Source organism: Pelophylax lessonae (assembly GCF_965119305.1).
Source record: "Pelophylax lessonae genome assembly, chromosome: 8".
Lineage (NCBI taxonomy): Eukaryota > Metazoa > Chordata > Amphibia > Anura > Ranidae > Pelophylax > Pelophylax lessonae.
This window is the reverse complement of record NC_138775.1, coordinates 257,387,679-257,414,932: the sequence shown is the minus strand read 5'-3', so window position 1 is coordinate 257,414,932 and position 27,254 is coordinate 257,387,679. Positions and strand designations below refer to the sequence as shown.

Here is a 27,254-nt window from a genome sequence, read left to right as displayed (position 1 = left end):
GAGCAAAAACAAGGTGGCTTCTCTCTTTTTCAAAGGGTGGTTAGAGTTGTACTTGTGTTTAATGATATTTTATGCATAGCTCAGGCACATTCTCTTATTGTAGTATCAATGATATGTTCACTTATGGGGAACATGGTTAAGTTGGACTTGCTTAGGATGATTATGGTGATAAAAAATGTTATGCTTTGACATGTGGTGTAAACTAGACTCTTGGAAACCATTGATATTAGATTGTATATGGATTAGGCAATAGGGAAATTACTGATGTGCAATGCTCTGTGTATGAAGGTGACATTTGTCCTTGTAAGGCTGCCACAATTGTTTCCTTTGTTAGTCAACATTTGGCTTAGGTGGTGAATAGCTTTTTTAATTTACAGATGAACCCCAGGCACATATAATTCAATCCAGTAATCATTAAATTGTATTTTTGCAAGCAGTAGAAGTACTCAAATTTGACATGGTACCTTGCAACCCCCTGTACATTAAATTGGCGGAGGGCGTAAAAGGTCTGGGGCGTTGAATAGAAGCCCTGGAGACGGAGAAGAGTGATGGAAAGATGAACTCATCGGTCTTCTTCAGTCCTCTTCTTCTATTCTTACTGTCCGGTCACAGGGTGGGCTGGGGGAACAGACCTTTAGGAAAAATGAAACTGCAGGACCACAATACTTGGTTCTCTTCCCGGGTAGGCAGGACTATAATATGTGGCAGAGATGCGCAAGTCTCAAAGTCTGGAAAGACAGAAAAACAAAATCCCATAATTGTGCTTCCCCATGTTGGAAAGTGAAGATAACTCCAGAATTATGAGATTACTATTGGAACAGAAGTTCAGTGGAAATATTCAGTTGGGAACACTTGTTAAAAGGGTTATTTCCTTTTCCTTTGAAGGCATTTCCTCTTTCTTCCTTTTTATGTCTCTTGGAAAGGACGTTAAATCTCTCTAATTGAATTCAAATAATTGACAGGATTTTAACGAATTTCTTTTTGCTCCAAAACAAAAAAGTATATGTTTCTGGCTTTACATATACCATAAACTTGGGCAAAGATGTGGTCAAAAAAGATACATTTTCTTGGTTAGGTTTAGCATCAAAGGTCTATACATGGTCATTGTGTAAATTGTGTAGCGGCTGATAATACAAGTGCCCAAGCACAAATTGTGCAATAAAAAGCCCACGTTGGTTAGTAAATATTGTTATAACCGCTAAACTACAGGTATCAGCAATCCTTGCCCCATGCTTCTTCACCTACAGATACATTTCTGCCTGCTTACTAAAGATATAGACCACAAATATTATGAGGTCAACAGTGCCTGGATGTGAGATAAAACCCAAGAGCAGCCTGGTCACAATACAGCAAGAACCACCAGCTCCTCACTTTCATGCATCAGTAGATTTGCATACTAAATGCTTTAAAGAGGTAGCAGAAGCCTACCAGTCACAGCCTTAGCACAAATCCCAATTCTGCACAAAAAAAGAATGGAGGAACAATAGAAACTTTAACCTTTATACAGCAAATATTTTTTAGCCTAATTTTACTCAAAAAAGAAGTGAGGTAACCGAGCTCAAATTTTCTATAGTGGATAGTAGAAATATAGCATAAAACTTCTAGAGTGTAAGCTTTAACCAGCAGGGCTCTCCAATTCCTCCTGTATTGTAACTGTAATGTTCTCCCTCATATTTTAAAGCGCTGCCCAAACTGTTGGCGCTATATAAATCCTGTATAATATTAATAAAACAAACCACTTCGCACATCGTTCAACCGAGCATGCATATGTAATGACATCAGAGTCAAAACTCCTCCCCTACGCATTTCATTATTGTAGGAACGTCTTCAGGGGAATAGAATATATGTTAAGATAAGTTGATAGATGTGGTTTTGCAACTGAATGTAGCAAATCATTGGACAACCATTGCTTTTATCCCCGTGATGGGGTATTTTGTGTCTGGCATTAGATATACGGCGCTACTCATGTTTGTATAGCTAAATCTCCAGTGGATCTGATCATCCAACAAGTGCCTAGAGCAGTAGTATCTTCTGTCGTGGGGGAACCTTTAGTAAACTGTTGGTGTTCTTTATAGTCCCCTAAATGAGTCTGCTGGGGTATCTGTTCACATTTTGAAGTAGAAAGGATGAATGTTACTTTTCACACACCTCTGCATTTAGGATGTCGCACTAAGGCACTTAACACATGATGGACAAACTGTTGTTGCTTATAAAAGCCAGATGTTCCAGCATTTCTTTGTGGTAGGAGGAAGCTTTATATATCTATTTGGCTTTTTGACCATTTATCTTGTACGGGGTCATTGTGATGATCCTTTTGTTATGGAGATCACACTCTACTTTGCATATTCCTACTCTAAGGCTAATGTCAAATTCTCCAGCTAGCAATTCTGCTGCTGGCAATGTCAAACAGCCAGCGGCAGGATTGCAAAAAAGGCTGCCTGTTTGTACCTCCCACCACTAGTGATCAAGATTAGGCAGCCTTAGAGCCAGCAACCGAGCAACATACTGCTGTATCTGTCTATAGAAGGAGCCATTCAGTAAGAACAGACAAGCAGCCTCTTTAGCAATTCAGCCATTGGTTATCTGTCTCTAGTGGCAAAATCCCCCATCTGACATGAACCTAATTCTTCTCTTGTTTTTAACCAGGTATTACTATAAACAATGTTTATTTTCCACCTGATGTTGCCCGATACATTGCTTTATACCTGATTAATGGACTTCTTTGTTTTCTTGTTCCAGGTGTAACAATAGGACACAGTGTGTGGTGATCACAGGTTCGGAAGTGTTCCCTGACCCATGTCCGGGGACGTACAAGTACTTGGAAGTCCAATATGAATGTGTCCCATACAGTAAGTAAACCTTATTGTCCCTTTGAGTAAAAAACAAACACAAAAAAATTGATTTCCCAATGCCAAATGTTCACAACACATACGCTTTCAGACATTCAGAACCATTCTGCATGAAGGATAGGCAAGATCCTACTCACCCCCACCCACAAAATTGTGGGAGAGAGCCACACTGCGGCGATAGCCAAGAGTCTTCCTGCAGCCTTAATGTGTTTGCTTTCAGGAACTTGTGTTTTTCAAGAAAACAAACCAGATTTATCCATTCTGGGTGCCAGACAGAAATGTCTACATATGCCTGATGCTGGGCCCGAACAAATTGATTTGGCTCACACTTTCCTAAAGAAGGTATTGACTCGGACTTCAATCTTGAGTTTCCTTGAGCAGCTACCTGCTGCTGCAGATCCCTTTGTGCATTTTATTAAGTTCGGCCGAGACAAATCCCTCTATTATTGAGGAACTGCATTAGAGTTCTGAGCACAATCTTTGTCCGTAAACTGTAAATTGAAGGTGAGCAACAATGGTGATGGTAGATGGAGGCATTTCACCATGTCACTGCTTTTATTTTTTGCAAAAGAAAAAAAAAAAAGTTATTCCTTTTAAAAATTATTTATAATACCCTGCCTAACATTAAACTTACAGGTATAGTATTTTAGTGTATCCCTTGATGATAGTGATGTAGTAAGATCTTTTAAATAAAATATATTTGAACATCCTACTTTACTCCACATTAAAGGTACAGTATAGTTTTATTGTGATGCTAAAATTGAATAAAAATGCATACATTGCCTAAATATTTACCCTCAAGTCAATTATTGGTAAAACCACCTTTGACTGTACTTAACATTTTGAATCTTTTTAGGTTTGTCCCACATCTGCATTTTTTTTCCTGACTTCTCTTTGTAAATATCCTCTAGTTCTGTCAGATTGAATGAAGGCTACAGATTCTCAACAGGATTGAGGTCTACACTTCTGTGATATTTAGCTTCCTATTTTACGCTAGTGTGATGTAGCACTTGCTGTGTTTTTAAAGCCATTGTACTGTTGTACACCCTAATCTTGTATCTTTTCCACAAAATAGTTTTTCCTTTAGTATTTGGCTCCATCCAACTTGCCCCCAGTCCTGACTAGCTTCTCAGTCCCTGCCGGTGAAAAATAGAGTATTCACAAATCAATGATTCTGCCACCACCATGCTTTGCTGTAGGAAGGTTTTTTAAGGGTAGCAACCATTGTTGGGGTTCTCTATTAAAGGCAGAAAGTTTAGGTCTGTTCTCATCACCCTTTGCATGTTTCTGGTGACTTTTGGCAAACTTTAAAAAGGGGTTGTATTTTTATTTTTTTTTCTTCTAGTAATGGCTTTTTTTCTGATTAGTAAACTATAAAGAATAGCTTTGTGCAGCATCCAAGTAATTGGTTTCTCCTATCTCAACCATGCATCTTTGCAGCTCCTTTAGAATTGCCATTGGCCTCTTGGTTGCTTCTTTTTCGAATGCACTCCCAACTAAAGCTGGATACACGCTATCCAACTTTTGTGGTTAGATTTCCTTCAGATTTACCTTTTCTATGTAGTGCAAGGGCCTGCTAGATTGCATACAAATTGAAAGTGTTTAGGTTTGACCTCATATTATATGGTTTTGGTAAGTCTAAAGGAAAAAGTCTTCAGAAAATCTTAGTGTGTATGGCCCATTAGTCTTTGAGTTTTGGTGGATGGCTTTGACTGTGCTTTATTCATTCTATTTGGAATATTGAATTTCATGGTTCTGTATATTTAATCTTTGGGCTTTTTTCATAACTCTACCCTTAATGCTATTTAAAAATGTTATCCCCAATTTGCTTTGATAGCTCCTTGGTCAATCATGATGCTGTTTGTTTAGATCTGTTTAGTACATGCTCTAAAGCCTTCTAGAAAGATGCATAATTATTTTGAGGTCATGTGACACTTTAATTGCATACAGATGGACTCCATTTAGCTAATGTGACTTATGAGGGCAAATAAAAAAAAAATCTGTTTAGGGGTTTCTGAGCAAAAGGGTGAATATTTATACAATCAAAATCTTTCAGATTTTCTTCTGAATTATTTAGGAAAACTTTGTTCCAGTTTTGACCAGAATATTTTTTTTATAGTCCGAGTTCTCAACAGATGTCCATTTTCAAATATGCGTTTAATTACGTAATTTATTTATTGTCCACTTAGCTGGAGCCATAATACTACTTCCTGCTTCCCATGTTAGATATAGCTCCCAGTATTGAAGTCTGAAGGTCTAATTATATAACAGGATGTAAAGTGAACTGATCCTGGACCTGATTAACTTGAGTTTAATGTAAGGTAAAGTACTCCTGCTTCAAACATTAAATCATTCCTGGAGAAATTTATGATTGGATGTTTGAACAGGTTCGCTTTCCCTCCCTTTGCACTATAGTAAATCTTGTCCTTGCCACACTTTATTAATTTGGAGTCTGATATCCACTTTTATTTTATTGATCAAAGTATAAAAGACCCATCTTCTATGAGTCAGTTATGAGTTAGTCCATAGCCCCACATTGTTTCATTCCATCATTTGTTTTGTATTACCATCAGACTCCAGACCTTGTTTTTCTATGCTTAATTGGAGCCGTAACATTATTTCCTTTTAGCCAATATTTGGGAATATGTTTGAAGAAAACAGACTTTCGTCCTGCACATTGAGTAGAAAATGATTGCGTGATACGATGTTTTTCATCACAGGAAATGTACAATATTTCAGTTACTATAAGTAAATGTTCTGCTAAAAATAAAAATGACCAGCCAAGCTTTCTTGCATGTCAGCTGAAAGTACAAAGACAACAAAGGCTCATATTTGTGGAGGGGAGCCTATTGGTTTCCTAAGTGTTCCTGTTATTTTAAAGGATCTGTTTGGATATATGGGAAAAGTGGTAATGTGTGTCCATAGCAAAAGGGACCATTTTACTCCAATTGGAATGTGTTTCATGCATGTTGTAGTACCTTTGCTCTTTTTCATTTCCATTGGGTCTTCAGCAAGTGGCTGCTCACCCAAAAACACGCCTGCCCATTTTTTTCCCCCTCCGCATGCCCCAACACAGCTGACATAAAATAACGTGTTAGGATGGTCACTCTATTTTACAATTTTTCTTGTAAAAGTTTCCTTTCGATTTACCAAAACCATATAATATGGGGTCAAATCCAAAACATTTTTAATAGGTATGCAACCAGGCAGGCCCCTGTACTACAAACTTGAAGGTAAATCTAAAGGAAATTTAACAAGACAATTGTATAATGTATGGCCAGCTTTAAAAAAAAAAAAAAAAAAAAAATACAAAGCTTTGCTGGTCTTGGCAAGCACTTCTATCTTGCTTTTGTTTGCTTAACCATGGTAACAGTATAGGATTCCTCAATTGTGATTTATTTTTTATTTTTGGGGAACCTCTTGATTCTATTAGTGATGAGTTTCAAGGTGACTTAGGTATAGGTTGGTATAGGCGAACATTCTTAGAACCAGGGGCAGTATTACATTGGAGTGTATGACCTTGGGTAATGTCTATTGCCTAACAACAAGGGGGTCTCCCAACATTCTAAACAAAGTGCCAGCTTATTATCCTTCAGACTTTGGAGGGGCCAGACTATGGCTAGTAAGAGTAGAAAATGGCCTGAGGTTGGTAACCATGGTCCATCATTGCTGTCAGTGACAGGGAGTAGTGTCCCATCATTGCTGTCAGTGACAGGGAGTAGTGTCCCATCATTGATGTCAGTGGGAGGAATAGTGCCCCATTGTTGGTGTCAGTGGGAAGAATAGTGCCCCATTGTTGGTGTCAGTGGGAAGAATAGTGCCCCATTGTTAGTGTCAGTGGGAAGAATAGTGCCCCATTGTTGGTGTCAGTGGGAAGAATAGTGCCCCATTGTTGGCGTCAGTGGGAAGAATAGTGCCCCATTGTTGGCGTCAGTGGGAAGAATAGTGCCCCATTGTTGGCGTCAGTGGGAAGAATAGTGCCCCATTGTTGGTTTCAGTGGGAAGAATAGTGCCCCATTGTTGGTGTCAGTGGGAAGAATAGTGCCCCATAGTTGGGCAGTTGGAGAAATAGTGTCCCATTGTTGGTGTCAGTGGGAAGAATAGTGCCCCATTGTTGGTGTCAGTGGGAAGAATAGTGCCCCATAGTTGGGCAGTTGGAGAAATAGTGCCCCATTGTTGGTGTCAGTGGGAAGAATAGTGCCCCATTGTTGGTGTCAGTGGGAAGAATAGTGCCCCATTGTTGGCGTCAGTGGGAAGAATAGTGCCCCATTGTTGGCGTCAGTGGGAAGAATAGTGCCCCATTGTTGGCGTCAGTGGGAAGAATAGTGCCCCATTGTTGGTTTCAGTGGGAAGAATAGTGCCCCATTGTTGGTGTCAGTGGGAAGAATAGTGCCCCATAGTTGGGCAGTTGGAGAAATAGTGTCCCATTGTTGGTGTCAGTGGGAAGAATAGTGCCCCATTGTTAGTGTCAGTGGGAAGAATAGTGCCCCATTGTTGGTGTCAGTGGGAAGAATAGTGCCCCATTGTTGGCGTCAGTGGGAAGAATAGTGCCCCATTGTTGGCGTCAGTGGGAAGAATAGTGCCCCATTGTTGGCGTCAGTGGGAAGAATAGTGCCCCATTGTTGGTTTCAGTGGGAAGAATAGTGCCCCATTGTTGGTGTCAGTGGGAAGAATAGTGCCCCATAGTTGGGCAGTTGGAGAAATAGTGTCCCATTGTTGGTGTCAGTGGGAAGAATAGTGCCCCATTGTTGGTGTCAGTGGGAAGAATAGTGCCCCATAGTTGGGCAGTTGGAGAAATAGTGCCCCATTGTTGGCGTCAGTGGGAAGAATAGTGCCCCATTGTTGGTGTCAGTGGGAAGAATAGTGCCCCATTGTTGGCGTCAGTGGGAAGAATAGTGCCCCATTGTTGGCGTCAGTGGGAAGAATAGTGCCCCATTGTTGGCGTCAGTGGGAAGAATAGTGCCCCATTGTTGGTTTCAGTGGGAAGAATAGTGCCCCATTGTTGGTGTCAGTGGGAAGAATAGTGCCCCATAGTTGGGCAGTTGGAGAAATAGTGTCCCATTGTTGGTGTCAGTGGGAAGAATAGTGCCCCATTGTTGGTGTCAGTGGGAAGAATAGTGCCCCATAGTTGGGCAGTTGGAGAAATAGTGCCCCATTGTTGGTGTCAGTGGGAAGAATAGTGCCCCATTGTTGGTGTCAGTGGGAAGAATAGTGCCCCATTGTTGGTGTCACTGGGAAGAATAGTGCCCCATAGTTGGGCAGTTGGAGAAATAGTGCCCCATTGTTGGTGTCAGTGGGAAGAATAGTGCCCCATTGTTGGTGTCAGTGGGAAGAATAGTGCCCCATTGTTGGTGTCACTGGGAAGAATAGTGCCCCATAGTTGGGCAGTTGGAGAAATAGCGTCCCATTGTTGGTGTCAGTGGGAAGAATAGTGCCACATTGTTGGTGTCAGTGGGAAGAATAGTGCCACATTGTTGGTGTCAGTGGGAAGAATAGTGCCCCATTGATTCCTCAATTGTGATTTATTTTTTATTTTTGGGGAACCTCTTGATTCTATTAGTGATGAGTTTCAAGGTGACTTAGGTATAGGTTGGTATAGGCGAACATTCTTAGAACCAGGGGCAGTATTACATTGGAGTGTATGACCTTGGGTAATGTCTATTGCCTAACAACAAGGGGGTCTCCCAACATTCTAAACAAAGTGCCAGCTTATTATCCTTCAGACTTTGGAGGGGCCAGACTATGGCTAGTAAGAGTAGAAAATGGCCTGAGGTTGGTAACCATGGTCCATCATTGCTGTCAGTGACAGGGAGTAGTGTCCCATCATTGCTGTCAGTGACAGGGAGTAGTGTCCCATCATTGATGTCAGTGGGAGGAATAGTGCCCCATTGTTGGTGTCAGTGGGAAGAATAGTGCCCCATTGTTGGTGTCAGTGGGAAGAATAGTGCCCCATTGTTAGTGTCAGTGGGAAGAATAGTGCCCCATTGTTGGTGTCAGTGGGAAGAATAGTGCCCCATTGTTGGCGTCAGTGGGAAGAATAGTGCCCCATTGTTGGCGTCAGTGGGAAGAATAGTGCCCCATTGTTGGCGTCAGTGGGAAGAATAGTGCCCCATTGTTGGTTTCAGTGGGAAGAATAGTGCCCCATTGTTGGTGTCAGTGGGAAGAATAGTGCCCCATAGTTGGGCAGTTGGAGAAATAGTGTCCCATTGTTGGTGTCAGTGGGAAGAATAGTGCCCCATTGTTGGTGTCAGTGGGAAGAATAGTGCCCCATAGTTGGGCAGTTGGAGAAATAGTGCCCCATTGTTGGTGTCAGTGGGAAGAATAGTGCCCCATTGTTGGTGTCAGTGGGAAGAATAGTGCCCCATTGTTGGCGTCAGTGGGAAGAATAGTGCCCCATTGTTGGCGTCAGTGGGAAGAATAGTGCCCCATTGTTGGCGTCAGTGGGAAGAATAGTGCCCCATTGTTGGTTTCAGTGGGAAGAATAGTGCCCCATTGTTGGTGTCAGTGGGAAGAATAGTGCCCCATAGTTGGGCAGTTGGAGAAATAGTGTCCCATTGTTGGTGTCAGTGGGAAGAATAGTGCCCCATTGTTAGTGTCAGTGGGAAGAATAGTGCCCCATTGTTGGTGTCAGTGGGAAGAATAGTGCCCCATTGTTGGCGTCAGTGGGAAGAATAGTGCCCCATTGTTGGCGTCAGTGGGAAGAATAGTGCCCCATTGTTGGCGTCAGTGGGAAGAATAGTGCCCCATTGTTGGTGTCAGTGGGAAGAATAGTGCCCCATAGTTGGGCAGTTGGAGAAATAGTGTCCCATTGTTGGTGTCAGTGGGAAGAATAGTGCCCCATTGTTGGTGTCAGTGGGAAGAATAGTGCCCCATTGTTGGTGTCAGTGGGAAGAATAGTGCCCCATAGTTGGGCAGTTGGAGAAATAGTGCCCCATTGTTGGCGTCAGTGGGAAGAATAGTGCCCCATTGTTGGTGTCAGTGGGAAGAATAGTGCCCCATTGTTGGCGTCAGTGGGAAGAATAGTGCCCCATTGTTGGCGTCAGTGGGAAGAATAGTGCCCCATTGTTGGCGTCAGTGGGAAGAATAGTGCCCCATTGTTGGTTTCAGTGGGAAGAATAGTGCCCCATTGTTGGTGTCAGTGGGAAGAATAGTGCCCCATAGTTGGGCAGTTGGAGAAATAGTGTCCCATTGTTGGTGTCAGTGGGAAGAATAGTGCCCCATTGTTGGTGTCAGTGGGAAGAATAGTGCCCCATAGTTGGGCAGTTGGAGAAATAGTGCCCCATTGTTGGTGTCAGTGGGAAGAATAGTGCCCCATTGTTGGTGTCAGTGGGAAGAATAGTGCCCCATTGTTGGTGTCACTGGGAAGAATAGTGCCCCATAGTTGGGCAGTTGGAGAAATAGTGCCCCATTGTTGGTGTCAGTGGGAAGAATAGTGCCCCATTGTTGGTGTCAGTGGGAAGAATAGTGCCCCATTGTTGGTGTCACTGGGAAGAATAGTGCCCCATAGTTGGGCAGTTGGAGAAATAGCGTCCCATTGTTGGTGTCAGTGGGAAGAATAGTGCCACAGTGTTGGTGTCAGTGGGAAGAATAGTGCCACATTGTTGGTGTCAGTGGGAAGAATAGTGCCCCATTGATTCCTCAATTGTGATTTATTTTTTATTTTTGGGGAACCTCTTGATTCTATTAGTGATGAGTTTCAAGGTGACTTAGGTATAGGTTGGTATAGGCGAACATTCTTAGAACCAGGGGCAGTATTACATTGGAGTGTATGACCTTGGGTAATGTCTATTGCCTAACAACAAGGGGGTCTCCCAACATTCTAAACAAAGTGCCAGCTTATTATCCTTCAGACTTTGGAGGGGCCAGACTATGGCTAGTAAGAGTAGAAAATGGCCTGAGGTTGGTAACCATGGTCCATCATTGCTGTCAGTGACAGGGAGTAGTGTCCCATCATTGCTGTCAGTGACAGGGAGTAGTGTCCCATCATTGATGTCAGTGGGAGGAATAGTGCCCCATTGTTGGTGTCGGTGGGAAGAATAGTGCCCCATTGTTGGTGTCAGTGGGAAGAATAGTGCCCCATTGTTAGTGTCAGTGGGAAGAATAGTGCCCCATTGTTGGTGTCAGTGGGAAGAATAGTGCCCCATTGTTGGCGTCAGTGGGAAGAATAGTGCCCCATTGTTGGCGTCAGTGGGAAGAATAGTGCCCCATTGTTGGCGTCAGTGGGAAGAATAGTGCCCCATTGTTGGTTTCAGTGGGAAGAATAGTGCCCCATTGTTGGTGTCAGTGGGAAGAATAGTGCCCCATAGTTGGGCAGTTGGAGAAATAGTGTCCCATTGTTGGTGTCAGTGGGAAGAATAGTGCCCCATTGTTGGTGTCAGTGGGAAGAATAGTGCCCCATAGTTGGGCAGTTGGAGAAATAGTGCCCCATTGTTGGTGTCAGTGGGAAGAATAGTGCCCCATTGTTGGTGTCAGTGGGAAGAATAGTGCCCCATTGTTGGTGTCACTGGGAAGAATAGTGCCCCATAGTTGGGCAGTTGGAGAAATAGCGTCCCATTGTTGGTGTCAGTGGGAAGAATAGTGCCACATTGTTGGTGTCAGTGGGAAGAATAGTGCCACATTGTTGGTGTCAGTGGGAAGAATAGTGCCCCATTGTTGGTGTCAGTGGGAAGAATAGTGCCCCATAGTTGGGCAGTTGGAGGAATAGTGCCCCATTGTTGGTGTCAGTGGAAAGAATAGTGCCCCATAGTTGGGCAGTTGGAGAAATAGTGTCCCATTGTTGGTGTCAGTGGGAAGAATAGTGCCCCATAGTTGGGCAATTGGAGAAATAGTGTCCCATTGTTTGTGTCGGTGGAAGGAATAATGCCCCAAGAGCTGGATAAATGCAAGCAGCGGCCACACTTTGGAGGCCACTGGCTTAGAGAAACGCAGGCTTCCAAGGCTGACCTAATTAAAATGCTAGTTGCTTGGCTGTCCGTCTGATCTTGTGACTTCAGTCATTGTCGTCACTAGCCAAGCAAGAGTGTGTAGCTTAACATTTTTTACTTAACTTGCTGCATAATTACAAGTTCAGGTTTACATATTGAAGCTATAGGCAGCCAAGCAGCTGTTTATGTGAGACGGCATCCTTAAAAATATATTAAAGTGCATGTTTTTCAGTTTTGGAAAGTAGAGAATAGTTGGACCCTTGGGTCAAAGTCCTGGTGACTATTGCTGATGAGAGAGAACGTGAGAGAAAATCCACAAATTTGAACTGTCATCAAGAGACGGAGGACAATTCTCCAAAAGGGAACACATATTCCTGTGACAACTCTCAAAGAGATGGGTGTTTCATTCAGTTTTTGGGAAGATTCCTCTAATTTCCTATTGTGTCTCCGGGACAGAAAGAAAAGGGAATTCTCTCTAGCAGGACGGAGGTAGCAAAAAAACAAATAAAATAACCTGAGGGGATTTTATCACTTCTCTACTGTATCTAAAACTCGAAAAAAAAAGTTTGTGCTTTTCATATACTGTACGCTAACTGCACTCAAAATTGACATGGCTGCTAGTAGGTTTAGTCCCATATTTGGCTTGTTACAGCACTCATGGACTCCAGAGATATTACCACCAGAATCCCCTGTTCTATGCAATTGCTGTACCTTATGCAGACCCCTAATAGACTTTCCATAATATACAGCAGTGGTCCTCAACTCTGGCCTACAGGGCCCACTAACAGGCCAGATTTTAGATATTACCTTGGGGAGATGCAGACTAGAGTACTGCAATCACTGAGCAGCAAATTATATCACCTGGGATGTATTTCAGTTATCTTGCAAACCTGGCCTGTTAGTGGGCCCTGTAGGCCAGGGTTGAGGACCACTGATATAGAGTAATCATATATTTGGGGTTTACACTTGCAGGGAAGTTTCAGTGACCTTGTTGCAGGACAGAGACCACTTTCTGCAAGAAGAATTGAACATTGGAGTCTGTGAGTGATATAAGAAGCTAATGGGTGACCTTGTGCACTAGTATGGGTTTAGTTGACCTTCAGTGCAGTTGTGCAGAGACTTGAGTTTGCTTTGATATATCAACTTGGCTGTAAATTTTATTTTTCCAAACAATTGAGAAGGTTTGTATGCTTCCTTGAAAATTGTCAATTACCTATTAACATTCACATCTAATTTTTTTTTTTTTTTTTAGTAAGCAGGATGTTCTTTTTTTTTTCCTAGTGGCTGTACACAGGATTCCTTATGCACTGAGTTTATCCTTGTGTTAATTTAATTATATGACGTATGTATGTGCAATAACGTGGTGTAGATGTGAGTCTTTAGTCACCTCTTGAAAGGGATGTCCACCTACCACCTACGTGCTATCTATTTGTGTCTTATAACTATAGAAGGCAGCAGCTAATCCAGCTGTAACAGTAATTACTTTGTTGGGAATGCCTTGGAGCACTTGACATTGTCATCTTCTTCCTTTGACCTTCCTGTAATATTAAAGGACCCACAAAAGGGCATAGCCCGCTCTTGTTATAACATGAACTTCTAAGTTGTATCATGTTAGATGTTTAAAACATTTTGTAGCTTGGTTTAAAAAAAAATAATAATTTGTCGTAAAATATTTCTATAGAATGGTTTCTATAGATCTGGTGATGCAATTCAGAAAGTGGACATCTCCTTTAAGACTTGCTCTTCCCTACAAACTGTGTAGGTAGCCATTTTGATGGGAGAGAAATCTTTGCGAGGATGCCATCAATTTACAAGGTACTCCCAACTGTAATGCTTCCTTGTTCAAAATGGCTGCCTCCATGATGTGCCTCAAGGATGTCAGTGATCCTCCTATATGGAAAAGTTTTTTTCTAAAGCCATAAGTCAGATTCTTTCTTTCATTTTCTAACCTGCACTAGAGACATGGCAGCTTGGATCTGATTAATCGCTAAGGGTTAAATGGGGACCATTGTGTTCTAAAAAAATGAAGCTTATTAAAGTGCATAAATTGTCAAACCTTTGTTTTAGGATTTGAATAGAGCAGGTAATGGTTGAAACCTCTGCCAGGCTTTTACTGCTTTGTGTCCCTTGCAGGGGAGATTCTCCCTCAGTAAAGCACTGTACACACGCACAGATTGTTGGCCGTAAATTGTCAGCCAACATCCGATCGGCCGATTGCAGGCTTGTTAGTATGATGCTTCCGACAACCAACTGCGACTTTTCGGCCGAAAAAAATCTGGTGTGCATGCTATAAAATTTTTGTTGGCCAACAACAGAATGGCCAATTTTTCCTCAGTCAGTACAGATTTCGGCAGACAAAAATCAGATGAGCAAGACTGGGCATGCTCAGAAAAGAAAAAACACACAAAGTCAACCATCACATGACATCACTTCTGAAGTTGGTTTTTGTTGGCCAACAAAAGTCCAGTGCAAGTCTAGAGCACATTTCAACCAACAAACAACACTGGACAAAAGACGGCCGATCGGTCGGCCAACCATCTGTGCGTGTGTACGGGGCTTTACTCTCTTGATGGCCATTGTTACTTGGACAGAAATAAGAGAAAATGTTTTGTGTAGTATGGTGATAACTGTCCAGAAGGAGATTTCCTTCCACTTCCCGTGGTGTGTATGAAAAGGACATTTTCACCCAGTTTGGGAACAAAAAAAAACAAACAGGGGTTTTAGGATTCTCTACTCTTATGAAAAGTGAAAAGCAAAAAAGGTTTAGCTTTAGATAAACTATTGAACATTGATGTCACCCTCAAAATGGCTGCTTTCACTTTTTAGTTGGGTGACCTTTTCTTTTTACCACCAGGATTTTGGCATACCTCACAAAATGGCTGCCTTTGCGACAGGTGCACTTTATACATTTCACTTGTTCAAACCGTTTGCAAGCCTTGTTCCAACTGAAAGGTCCCTAGGTTACACCGTTCTGTAAATTCTTGCATCGATTAACCATTCATACTGTTTGTTTACCCTAATATTCCAGTCAAAGTGCTAAAATAAATGCTTCTCTAAGTAGACAAACCTTAATTGTTTTATTGCATTTTTATGGATCTAGCACAGGATTTTTTCCACGTGCATTATTATGGATGCGAACATCTACCTTCCATACGTTAATAACTATTGAATACAAGGGTTTGTTAATATCGTAGAGCATTCATCAAGCTGTCATGAATTGGGCTCCTTACAATAATCACTGGAGCAGGTTTTATTCCTGACTGGGAAGGCAGGAGCGACCGGCTTAATGAACAAAAGATTCATTGTCCCATAGGTTTGAAATGGGTTTGTGCAAAATAATAAAATATGGCATACTTTGCAGTTCTACTTTTTAACACATTAGCAGTTTTATTTTATTTTTTTAGATCTTTATTAGGTAGCGCAAAGTGCAATGATGTGTATTTATCCATTACAACCAATCACGAATGAGCTTTCTGGAGGTTAGCGTGAGAAGGCATTGTTATGTTAACCCATGAGTAATCTTTTTATCAGGAGCGATCTTGGTCATATTTCTTGCTATCATCAGGTGCATGTTTCCACCCAAATTGCAACATCTTTCTGATTAATTTGCTGCTTGGTTCTTAAAGCATCTCTTGTGTCCAGTGAGCAACAGGCACCACATTTATCTACGGAATGTTAATACTGCTGTGGCATTCTAGGGATAACCGGTCAAAGAGAACATCAAATAAAAAAATCAGGTTTGAAAGGGGATTGTGTGGCCTCCAAGATGCAATGACTCTCCTTTGCCCTGCTTGTTGTAACTAGCTGAACAATTAGGACTTTGGGCTCCTAAGGATTTTCATTTGGCCCTATCTATGGCCTATTACACTTGGATTTCTTTTACTTACATAAATGCATTCTCCGGGGAGATCCCATCTTTGTGGAAGGCTGCCAAATACAGGCCAAGTAATGAGGTTTTCCTCATTTTGATAACATGTGAAAATCCCTTTCCAGTACACCTCTACCACTGCGTTGTGGCATTCTAGTTGTCCACGTTTCTCTCAAGTGGCGATGAGCAAAGTATGTGCTTTACTTTGTGTGCACGGAGGTTATTTAAAGAGACTATACACACTTCTTTCTGTATTGGCTTTTAAGGTATGGCTGAAGCAAAACTAGTTTAGGAAGGTATTGGTGCTTTTATCCTTTACAGCCAAGGAACCTGCCATCTTAGTCTGTCTGATCTGCAGTTGCCATTAGCCAACTTGACCATTCGGTTGAGAGTTGATATAAGCCCACTAGGATATCTCCCAATGGGAACACTTGTTCTAGTGATAAGTAAGAGAGCATTTCCCTTTCTTTGAAAAAGACCTTTATTTTAACTTTTTACAGGTTTCATCTCCAGAACATGAAGTGGTAGGAGATCTCCCTTCTATAGGACACACAGTAAAAAATAAACAAACGTACAATTGTTAAAACCCTTTTACACTTCACACAAAAAAATTACATTGGCTTTAAAAACAGCAAGGCCTCGTTCCCATGGTCAAATCAACCATGGTGCGAAAAGTATACTGCAGATATTTGCTGCTTGGTGCTCAGGTGCATGTGGACAACCGCAATCGGGACGCCTGTACAAGCCAATGACAAGGTGAATAGAGCTATGGCTGTGCGTCACTGAAAGCATGTATCTGCACATTAAGCAGTCAGAGATAGATGATTGGCCCTGGACACATTCTGCATCCGGGGACTTTCACCTTTCCCTAACCGCATATAACAACTTGATGTACAGATATAGTACATTCCTAAAGCGGCAAACAGCTTCTGCTCCTTTCAGCCAGTCATCCATTTGTACAGACTTCCCGATGGTTGCTGTCTGCACACACCTGGGCTCCCAACTGGAGGTATTTGTAATATACTTGGTGCACCATGGCCAATTTGGCCACGTAAATGAGGTCTTAAACAGAGGCAGATTTAACTTTCTAAAAACAAGGCCTCGAATTTCCGTTGTAGATATTTAAAGAGGTGACCTCATATTTTGCCTACGAGTTCAACCAAATAAATTGACTGGCAGTATTCTCTAAACTAGCCTTTCTCAACTAGGGTTGCATAGAATCCTAGGGGTTCCTTGAGCTCTGGCTGATTGATCTCCCATCTGATGGTTAATTATATATATATATATATATATATATATATATATATATATATATATATATATATATATATATATATATATATATATATATATATATATTGCCATTCCACAGACCCATTAGCATGACATTAATGATCTATTTAGCTGTCTGTAATGGTTGGCATTCTGACCACCACTGTAAAGGGAGGTATTCTTCCCACTAACCATCACGGGGCATTTCCCCATTGACCCCTAAAGAACTGATTTTAGAATGGGCACCATGAGACCCAAACTATTTTAAAGAGTTCACCTGGGGTAATAGGCTTAAGAAAGGGTGCTCTAAGCTATTGATCCTATTCACTGATTGACAGTCTACCCAATTACTGATGTCAGGCTGTTTTTTTTGGTTACATTTAATTGTATTTAGAAATAATATATAATAAAAAAATATATATATTTATTTCCACCCCCCACTTTCCTCATATCACTCACGTTGGTTGCTATGGGCTACTGCACTTTGTAGAGAACTATTGCACTTTGTACAGCTTTATCAAATAAGCCTTTATGAGTTGTTGCCACTTGCTTATCACTGGGAATAAAATGTCCTTGCTGTATTTATAATGTGAGCTGTGCTGGAGATCCCCTTAGCCTGACGGTCCAGCTGTCCTTCTGGAAATCCCCAGCGAAACAAACACTTCTCTGCTGATTAACAGAAGCCACATATTTTAATTAAACCGCAGATCTTTATCTGCTAAAGCCCAGTATTTCCCCTCCCTCGACCGAAAGTCCTCACAGGGCAGGAAGATTGTCATTGCATGCAATGGCGCAAGTCAGGGCATCTCACATTCCTGCCTCTCTGAATCAAGAACAATCTGCATTTTTTCCGTAGCCATGTTTTTGAGCAGGTGAACGTGCCAGTGTGACATTTCAGATCATATTTAAATTTGCAGCTTTCATTAAACTAATGCTTGCTGATCTGCCACCGAGGTTCTTGTTCAGGCACTTCCTGTTGTTGGATGACCGCGGTCTCTCTTGCATTGTCGCCTTGTCACTTAAGTCCCTGATGGACACTACAAGCAGCCATGCTGACGCATACTGCGCAAGCATAGTCCAATGTTGTCACTATGGGGAAGCCGATCCAGAACTATGACGTGGCGCAGACTCTGGACATAGTGCATGAAGACAGGTAGTGGCAAAAAGAGGCTGTAGGAGATTAGCAGCACTGGGATGCAACAATGAATGAAAAAGTGCAGTAACACAGTATTTTCGCTCGTGTTTCCGTTTCACCATGTAGTGGAGATGTTTGGAGTCCAAATCAAGAGAGCAGTCTAAGGTAAAAACGCTGCTCCTTCATAGATGTAGTGCTGCGAGTAAGCCTTTTCACCCTAGGACAGGACATACGTTACTGGTAGGATCATCAGATGAAAGTTAACGAGAGGAAAAAAATACCTTAAAAGAAAATGAATGCAGCCACCACTTCCAAGGTCTTGTAGGCTGCAGTATATGAAATTTTTGTTCTCTGTTCAGATCATCTTTAACTAAACTTGTTGCTCATCCTGCATAAGCAAACCACAGCTTCACTTTAAGCTTTGAAAAACAAATGTGTCTGTCTTTGGATTGTGCCGAGTAAGCCTTTTGCAGGCCACGCATCCAATGTCAGGATAATGAGAACAAGTAGTGTCCCCCTTGTCGGCACACACAATGTAGGCCATTTCTGCCGGGTGCTTCTGTCTCTCCTCCAAATTCTCATTCTTACTGCTGTCAGCCAAAAGCTGCTTCCCCCGTCTCTTTAGAAGAAGCCTGAACAGCCATTTTTATCTCAAAATCCTTAACTGAGAATCTTGCAAGGGGCAAGGCTGCAAGCCTTTCAATCAATCTCACCCGCACACAACCCTTATCATAATATTTTGAACGCGTTAACACTGGCGTTCGTTTCATACAAGTAATATTGTGACAGGGAATATGCATTTACATTTTTTTAAAGTCAAAACTCCGCTGCCAGTGGGAGTTAGTTTGGAATACAATGCATTTTCTTATTAAATTTGATCAGTTAACATTTTTTTTCATACTTCAACATCAGCCTCAATTCTGGTTGCATTCAGCAAAATCTCAGCCAAGGACAAGGTAACTGCTTTTTTGTCTGATGGAGTTCAGAGTGAATCTCTCTTCCAAGATCCACTCCTGACTAAGAAGATATAAAAAGATGCCTGATATTAACGTTAATATACTTATTTGCCTCTGATTACCTTTTAGTAGTATTTATTCCAAGCTGGCCATTTACACTGTGCTTTACATACTGTACATTTACAGTGCCCCCCCCCCCCAAGGAGCTTACTGTGCAAACAATCGGGTTCTGCCTCCAAGGAGCATGTTGTGCACTTACATTAGTCCCTGCTTCCAAAGAGCTTTCTGTACATTCACAGTCCCCACCCTCAAAGAGCCTAATATACATTCACATTGGTTTCCACCCCCAAGGAGTTTGCTTTACATTCACAGTATTCCCGGCCCCCAAGGAGTTTACTGTACATTCACGTTATTCTCTGCCCCAATGAGTTTAGTTTACTGTACATTCACATTATTCCCTGCCCCCCAAGGAGTTTACTGTACATTCATGTTATTCCCTGCCCCAAGGAGTTTACTGTACATTCACATTATTCCCTGCCCCCAAGGAGTGTACTGTACATTCACATTCCCAACCCCCAAGGAGTTTACTGTACATTCACATTCCCTGTCCCCTAGCAGCTTACTGTACATTCACATTCATTCCCGCCCCCAATAAGTTTAGTGTACATTCACATCAGTTCCTACCCTTAAGGAGTTCATGGTGTATTCACATCAGTCCCTGCCTTTAAGGAGCTTATTGTGCACTCATCTCAGTCCCTGTCCCCAAGGAGCTTGCTGTGCATTCCCATCAGTCCAGTTAACCTACCAGCATGGTTTTGGAGTGTGGTAGGAAACTAAAGTACCCAAAAGGAGCCCCCACACACACAGGGAGAATATGCAAAATCCATGCCACCAAGCCAGTGTGCTACTAATGTCACTGCATTAGGAGCCTAACTTCATTACATAACTTCACCAGCTGTCATTCTCTGGCCAATGGAAGCGCCCCAGTTTCCATTAAGGGCATCAGCAATGACGGGGCTAAATACAGAAGTCCCAGAGTAGTAACAAAGTAAAACTAATTTCAGAACGGGGGGGGGGGGCTTTCTGGCAATGGAAGGCAACAGAAGCCATCTTGCAGTGTGGTTTCATAGCCAGGACATTCAAAATAGCTGATGGATTTCATTAAATTTCTCCCAGGGAGTCTTGGCAGTAACATCCTAGTAGAAGTTCTAAGCCTTCCCCATTTGGCTCCCAAATTTCAATTTTTTTAAAAAAAAATAGGGTTAAAATAGTATTTTACTCTTCCTACTTGGGATAATGTAAATTGTTCTTATGAAAGTGAGGAATACCAAGGAGGCAAGGCATGCCTATCGGCTGTTCTCTGTTCCCTTGGGGGTTTCTTGTTTGTAGCCGCCAATCTTAATCCTTGTTTCATTTTCAACTCAGACTTTGGTAATATTGAAGCTAATTAGTTGGGGTGAGGAAAGATGAACTGTTTTTTGCTGTTATAAAGTTTTTTGTAAAACGGAGTCCTCCTTGGAGCTCTTGTCCAAGAATAGTTAACAAGATTTCAGGTAACCTTGAGCTCTTTTTAATGCTATGCACACTCAGAAGCAAAAAGTCAGCAGGTATCTTCTTCATGCGTTTTGCTATAGAAATAAAATAATTAAAACGAACAAATATAAATCTTTTGTAAGTCTGCTATAATAATTTTGTTGTAAATATTCAGGTTATTGACTAAGCTCAGCCATGACTGATCCACTTTGAGCAGTCAGTTCCCAGCCAGTGATGTAATGAGGGCCATCGTCAATTTTAAGGTTATCAGACCAGTTCTCAGCACTGCGTGTGAGTAGGCATTTTAGGAAGAGTATGCAAAAGCAAGTAGTTGGTATGCTTCCTGCTTTCTTTGAATGTATAATACTCAACTTGCTAATTAGGTGCCTAGTTTATTTTTGTTCGTGACGCAGTATGCTCATTTGATGCTCATGGCACATTCCTCGCAAACTATAACTTGCATTTACTCAACGCATTTTCTTAACAACTTTTTTTTTTTTTTTTTTTTCCACAAAAGAAGTTCAATCAGGCTTCTTGTTTAAACAAATTGATCATGTTCTGGAGATTGGTAACCAAATACAAGTTTCTTAGACAGCAATAAGTTTGCATAGAACTATAAAAAAGCAATACAATGAATAAAACTTTAAAAAAAAAATACTGTTTAGGGGCCCTTTCTCTTTATAAATTTTCTATCATTATAACCACTATGAAGGTACTTTGCTTAATTTTTTTTCCAGTTTGTAATTGTAAAAAATTCTATAGTGCTGCATCTACGGGAACATTCTGTAGTTCAGGATACCATAATGGGGAGGAGTCTTTAAGTTGTTCATTGAAGTATAACTGTAGTGCACCTTCTTCCTATTTTCCTGTAATCTGTAAGTTGTTGGTGATTAGAGATGGGCCGAACACCCCCCTGTTCCATTCGTAGCAGAACTCCTGAACAGGGAAAAAGTTCGGCCCCAAACCGCTAACTCCATTGAAGTCTATAGGAGCCGAACATGAGAAATAAAAAATCCCCATTGTGAAGGCTTATATGCAAGTAATTGGCCACAAAAAGGGTATGGGGGTCCGGGTACTGCCCTGGGGGACATCTACCAATGAAAACATTATTTTATTCTTTTAAAACAATCCTTAAACAATAAAAATGAGAAATCCTTATATATAGTGCATGGGGGGGGGGGGGGGTCGCCTTAGTCTGCCTGTGAACTGGCACATCTGTAGCATGTATAAAACCTTCTGCAGCAAAAATGAAATTTCTAAAGAAAAAAAAAAAGTCAAATCACATTTAAATTGACTCGCTGTTGCAATTGCCATCATTTTTTCTTTTTCTTTCATCCATCAGCGGAGAAGTCCGTTGTTAAGGATGCGGCGGCCAGCTTCCCGGGCCCCCTCCTTCATAGCATATTGACTTGTGCGTTCGGCGGGCGAACAACTCGTCAAACGCACAGAAAATTTGGGTGTTCAGGCCGAACTTTTGCTCAGCCCGTACCATTCGCCTAACACTACTGGTGATGCTTGAACACCATCCTTGCTGCTTCTCACATAGATTGATAAAAATGATCAGTACTAGTTGTTTCTCATAGGCACCCATCAAGTCAGACCTGCTGTAGAAGTTTGAATCCAATTGGTAAAGCAATTACAGAGTTTGGGTTTCAGGAGGTACACACCAATGACTCTGTGAGGTGGTCTGTGTGTGCTGCGACCTCTGTGGATTACTCAAAACCTGGTTGCTCTGATAAATCAAAATTGTGAATTTCAGTTGTCTGAAATTTTAACTATCGATAGATACATATGAGCTTATGTCCATGACCTCAATATACAAAATTGAAAGCAAAGTATAATTTTCCATATTGTAATACCGTACAAAGATAGAGCTTCAATTTACAGTGAAGAGGTTTTATTTGGGCATTAAACCATATTTGAGCTCTAATTTTGCACTTTTTATCTGACCATAAACCCAAATACTAGGGAAGTGTATCACTTTAGGAGGGGATAGCGATTGCTTTCAAGGTTGGAAAAGATCTGTGCGGCCTTCCTTGCCAAATTGCTTTTAGGACTAACCCCACAAATCCCAATGCTACAAGTGAGACATCTTAGAATGACCGCTGCTCTTCTATGTCTTTTGGGTTTCCCTAGAAAGGTGTTTTTTTTTTTTTTTTAGATAGGTTCTAATTGAGTACATCATCCCAAGGCCTGGTGCCCTTTGCCTCACTTTCTGGGACTTTTGAAGACCCGTACAAAAGCAGGCGTTTAAGAAAACGAAGGAACCACAGAGTAGGATGGCCCTCCTTGGCAACCAACCATATTTTACAGTTTCCCCAGTGCAGGATTTATGATTGAAACAAATATGGCTGGCTACCATGGAACCAATTCATTTTTAAAACTTTTTTTTTTTTTTTTTTTTACAGTATTCTATTTGTATAAAAGCAAACCTGTACTTGGTGTTTCGTATGTTTTTCCCAATATACAATTGAAGACTTCATCATATAGAAGAATTAGCCAGTTAGTCCTCTTAGATAGTGTGACCTTATTGAGCAACTTTTTGTGCCTCTGGGAACCTAATAAACCAATAGTCAGCCCAACTTGGATTTTTGAGATGGCCTAGGCTCTTTCTGTGGTAGCCATATGTGCCTCAGGGAAATTAAAGGTTCCACAATTAGCAGATCCCAGCATTAAACTAAACTAATTTTGTTCACAAACCGGTTTAATTACCTGGTTTTTATGCATGGTCGCTACCACCTACCCTTTCATATTGAAAGATCATCAGGTATCCACTCACATGATTCATCGTTGATTGTATAACCGCTTTTTTTTCACTAGGTGTTCCAGTCTCGTCATTTTATCCAATATGGCGGATTTCTTGCTGTGTTCCCTTCTTTAGTGTGTGTACTGATTGCACTACCGAGTAAATGGTCCATTCATGTTAATCTCTCTTTTTTCTCCTTGCACCCCTTTTTCACTTTCTCTTCCAATGCTTAAAATAGAAGTGGAGCAAAAAGGTAAATAAATAACACAGCCCGATTCCACCCCCCTCAGCTCCTTGTTATGTGCCATATGGATGTTAACCTTCTCGATCCCCCCTTATCCCTAAACACTGAAGTTCTATATTCAGCAGGATTGCATTTCTACACCCCATACACAAGTTGACTGCTAATTAAAAAAAAAAAAAGTAAAAAAAAAAAAAAAAAGTGTTGTGATATATATGTCACATAGGTGGGACACAGTATATGCATTTATTGTGGGAAATGTTTTCTTGCTCTCTTCCTTTACCCCTAATTGTTTTACTTTTTTTACCAAACATTTTTTTGTTTCAATTTTCATTTTTTTTATTACTTTGCTTGGCTTCCTAACTCCTGTTCCCTTAGCATGCCACATATATTCTGGCCTCCCTGCTTTGTTTCATCCATCGCTCCAGTTGTGTTATTTTGTTATTTATTTTATTTTCCTTCTCTTGGTTTTTTGGTTCTTCCAGTTCCCAATTGCCGTAAAAATGTTGTGTTTTTCTCAGAGATGTTCCAGCTTTATGTTTCCTTTTCCAAGTTTTATTTAATGCCTATGTTCATTTGTAAACGTACAAATGGAAAACCATTCACATTTTTCTAACATCTAAACATCTTAACTTCACAAGAACTGTGTGTGGTTTTTCATTGCCCAACAGGTTTTCGGCTTAGACAACTTTTATAATTTTAATGTCCAGAAAATTAATGTCTAAAATTTACTGTGTTGTAAGTCAAGTAGATATTTAGTTTGGCACTGTCAATGTACACACTCTCCATTTTAAGAATCAATTTTTTATTTATTTTTTTTAATTTACATTGTAGCTGCTGTGGTTAAGAGGGGGAAACTAAACGTTTAGTATGTCTTTTGTAAAATAATCCTCTTTCTACTTTCTACTAGTTTTTGTTTGCCCTGGGGTGTTGAAAACAGTGGTGGACTCTCCATATATTTATGAAGCAGAGCAGAAGGCGGGTGCATGGTGCAAAGACCCCCTCCAAGCCGCAGATAAAATTTATTTTATGCCCTGGACTCCGTACCGTACGGATACGTTAATGGAATTCGCCTCTTTGCAAGATTTTCAGAATTTTCGACAGACTACAACCTATAAACTTCCCAACCGAGTGGATGGCACGGGATTTGTGGTTTACGATGGGGCCGTGTTTTTTAATAAGGAGAGGACAAGAAACATTGTTAAGTTTGACTTGAGGACTAGAATTAAAAGTGGGGAGGCCATTATTAATTATGCCAATTACCACGACACATCCCCTTATCGATGGGGTGGAAAAACCGATATCGACTTGGCCGTTGATGAAAACGGGTTATGGGTGATCTATGCGACCGAACAAAACAATGGAATGATTGTTATCAGCCAATTAAATCCTTACACTCTCCGATTTGAGGCCACCTTCGAAACCTCCTATGACAAGCGGGCAGCCTCAAACGCATTTATGATTTGTGGTGTCCTCTATGTGGTGCGGTCTGTCTACCAAGACAATGAAAGTGAAACAGGAAAGAATGCAATCGACTACATCTTCAACACCAAGCTGAACCGAGGAGAATCTGTTGATATTCCTTTCCCCAATCAGTATCAGTATATCACCGCAGTGGATTACAACCCTAGGGATAACCAGCTGTACGTGTGGAATAACAACTTCATTCTACGATACTCTCTAGAGTTCACCCTTCAGGACCTAGCCCAAGGTAAGAACTTGATGTCTTTTCCTTCTGCTTCTATCCCCATAATGTCAATAACAAGTAACCATGTACTGTTTATAATTTTTATTTGATCTATATTTTTTTTTCTTTTGAATTTTTTTCTTCCCACTACATAAGTGCAATTTGCAGTTTCACTAATGAATACAGTTATTCTAAAAGCTTAAGGAAACTTTCCTGAAAACAGATCCCAGGTTTAAAAACAGGCTAAGACTGGCATTAGGTTACATTGCTAACAAGATGGCAGATCAGAAAATGCATCGGTACCAAGGGTAATTATTTTAATAGATGGTGTAAAAAGCATGGAAAATAAATATATATATATATATATATATATATATATATATATATATATATATATATATATATATATATATATATATATATATATATATATATATATTGTAAAACCTTGGATTGCGAGCATAATTCGTTCCAGAAACATGCTTGTAATCCAAAGCACTCTTATATCAAAGCGAATTTCCCCATAAGAAATAATGGAAACTCGGATGATTCGTTCCACAACCATTTATTCATAAATCCTTCAATTTATAGTCCATATAAAAAGATTATAGCATTGCGATAGGTTATATAACCATAAATTGTCCATCTACAAATAGCCGCTTCCACAAGGGGATTAGAAGCAAAATCCAGCAAGGGCTACAGAGTATAAAAGAGAAGAGAGGCGCCTCGAAGTGTAGCAATATGGTTCCATTTAATGAAGGTACAACATTTAGCAACTCACATGGTTTATGAATAAAACAGGCACATCTAAGTATGCAGGCATCCGGGGTAAAGCTTTGCGCATAGACTATCTTCTGCACCGCTGGCTGCCAGTCTGTAATCCTGACCGGGAAGACCACCCTGCAGTAAAGCGATCTGAAAGCTAGGGGCAGCATGGAAGGGATGACGTAGATGTCGGTGCGGAGGATGGTCCTATGTGGACAGCTTTACCCCTGATGCCTGCATACTTAGATGTGCCTGTTACAATCATCAACCATGTGAGTTGCTAAATGTTGTACCTTCATTAAATGGAACCATATTGCTACACTTAAAGGCGCCTCTCTTCTCTTTGATACTCAGCTGTGACTTGAGGCTACTTGTATATCAAGACATCGCTTGTATATCAAGTCAAAATTTATTTATTTATTTATATATTTATTTATTTATATATTTATTGCTTGTCTTGCAAAGCGCTCTTAAACCAAGTTACTCTCAAACCAAGGTTTTACTGTGTGTATATATATATATATATATATATATATATATATATATATATATATATATATATATATATATATATATATAGAGAGAGAGAGAGAGAAATATATATATATATATATATATATATATATATATATATAACCGTAATTTAGGTATGTGCGCATCGCGTGTAGGCGTGAGATACTTTTGTACCTAAAGAGTTTTATTTTCGGTTTTTGTTTTATTTTTGCTTTTTTTTCTTTTTTTATTTAAACAGTCCCAAAACATTAAAAAAAATTACCTTAAAAAAGAATTCAATCAGAGCATCAATTTTTAATATATAGTACATAAAGTAAACATTTTCCAAAATATTATTCACACATGAATGAAGAATACTCAAAGGGCCAGTTCACACCATAGAAATGCAGTCCAGTTGCTTTTCAGTTCCAGTGCGTTTAAATGTGTTCCAGTGTGTTTTTGATAAGTTTTACCGCATTCCAGTATGTCAGTGCAGAAAAATGCAGCATGCTCTACTTTTATTCCTAGAACTGGAACGCGCTGGCTCTGACTGCACTGGTATGAACTATGCCATTGAAAACTATATAAGCTACTTTTCATGCGTTTTTGATGCATAAAAAAGGCACTGAACTGCAAGTGGTGTGAACTGGCCCTAATTTCAAGCAGTAAAAAAATAGTTTTACAACTTTGAAGAAGTTATTATTATTGCAAGAATTTTGTCTTATTTCTCTATCGCTCATTGACAGACGTAGTCTTCTTGATTCTCAAGAGCTGGGTTATGTTGTC

The 27,254-nt window shown here is 40.6% G+C and overlaps 1 protein-coding gene across 19 annotated transcripts in view; it reads left to right on the top strand.

Moving 5' to 3' along the window:
- Positions 1-27,254, top strand: part of ADGRL2 (adhesion G protein-coupled receptor L2) — a 191,478-nt gene that overhangs the window by 51,761 nt on the left and 112,463 nt on the right. For all 19 annotated transcript variants that reach the window (XM_082265130.1, XM_082265140.1, XM_082265143.1 and 16 more), the window contains exons 2-3: positions 2,740-2,849; positions 24,435-25,235. In XM_082265130.1, coding sequence (XP_082121256.1) covers positions 2,740-2,849; positions 24,435-25,235 — 911 coding nt within the window. The remainder of the gene's footprint in view (positions 1-2,739; positions 2,850-24,434; positions 25,236-27,254) is intronic.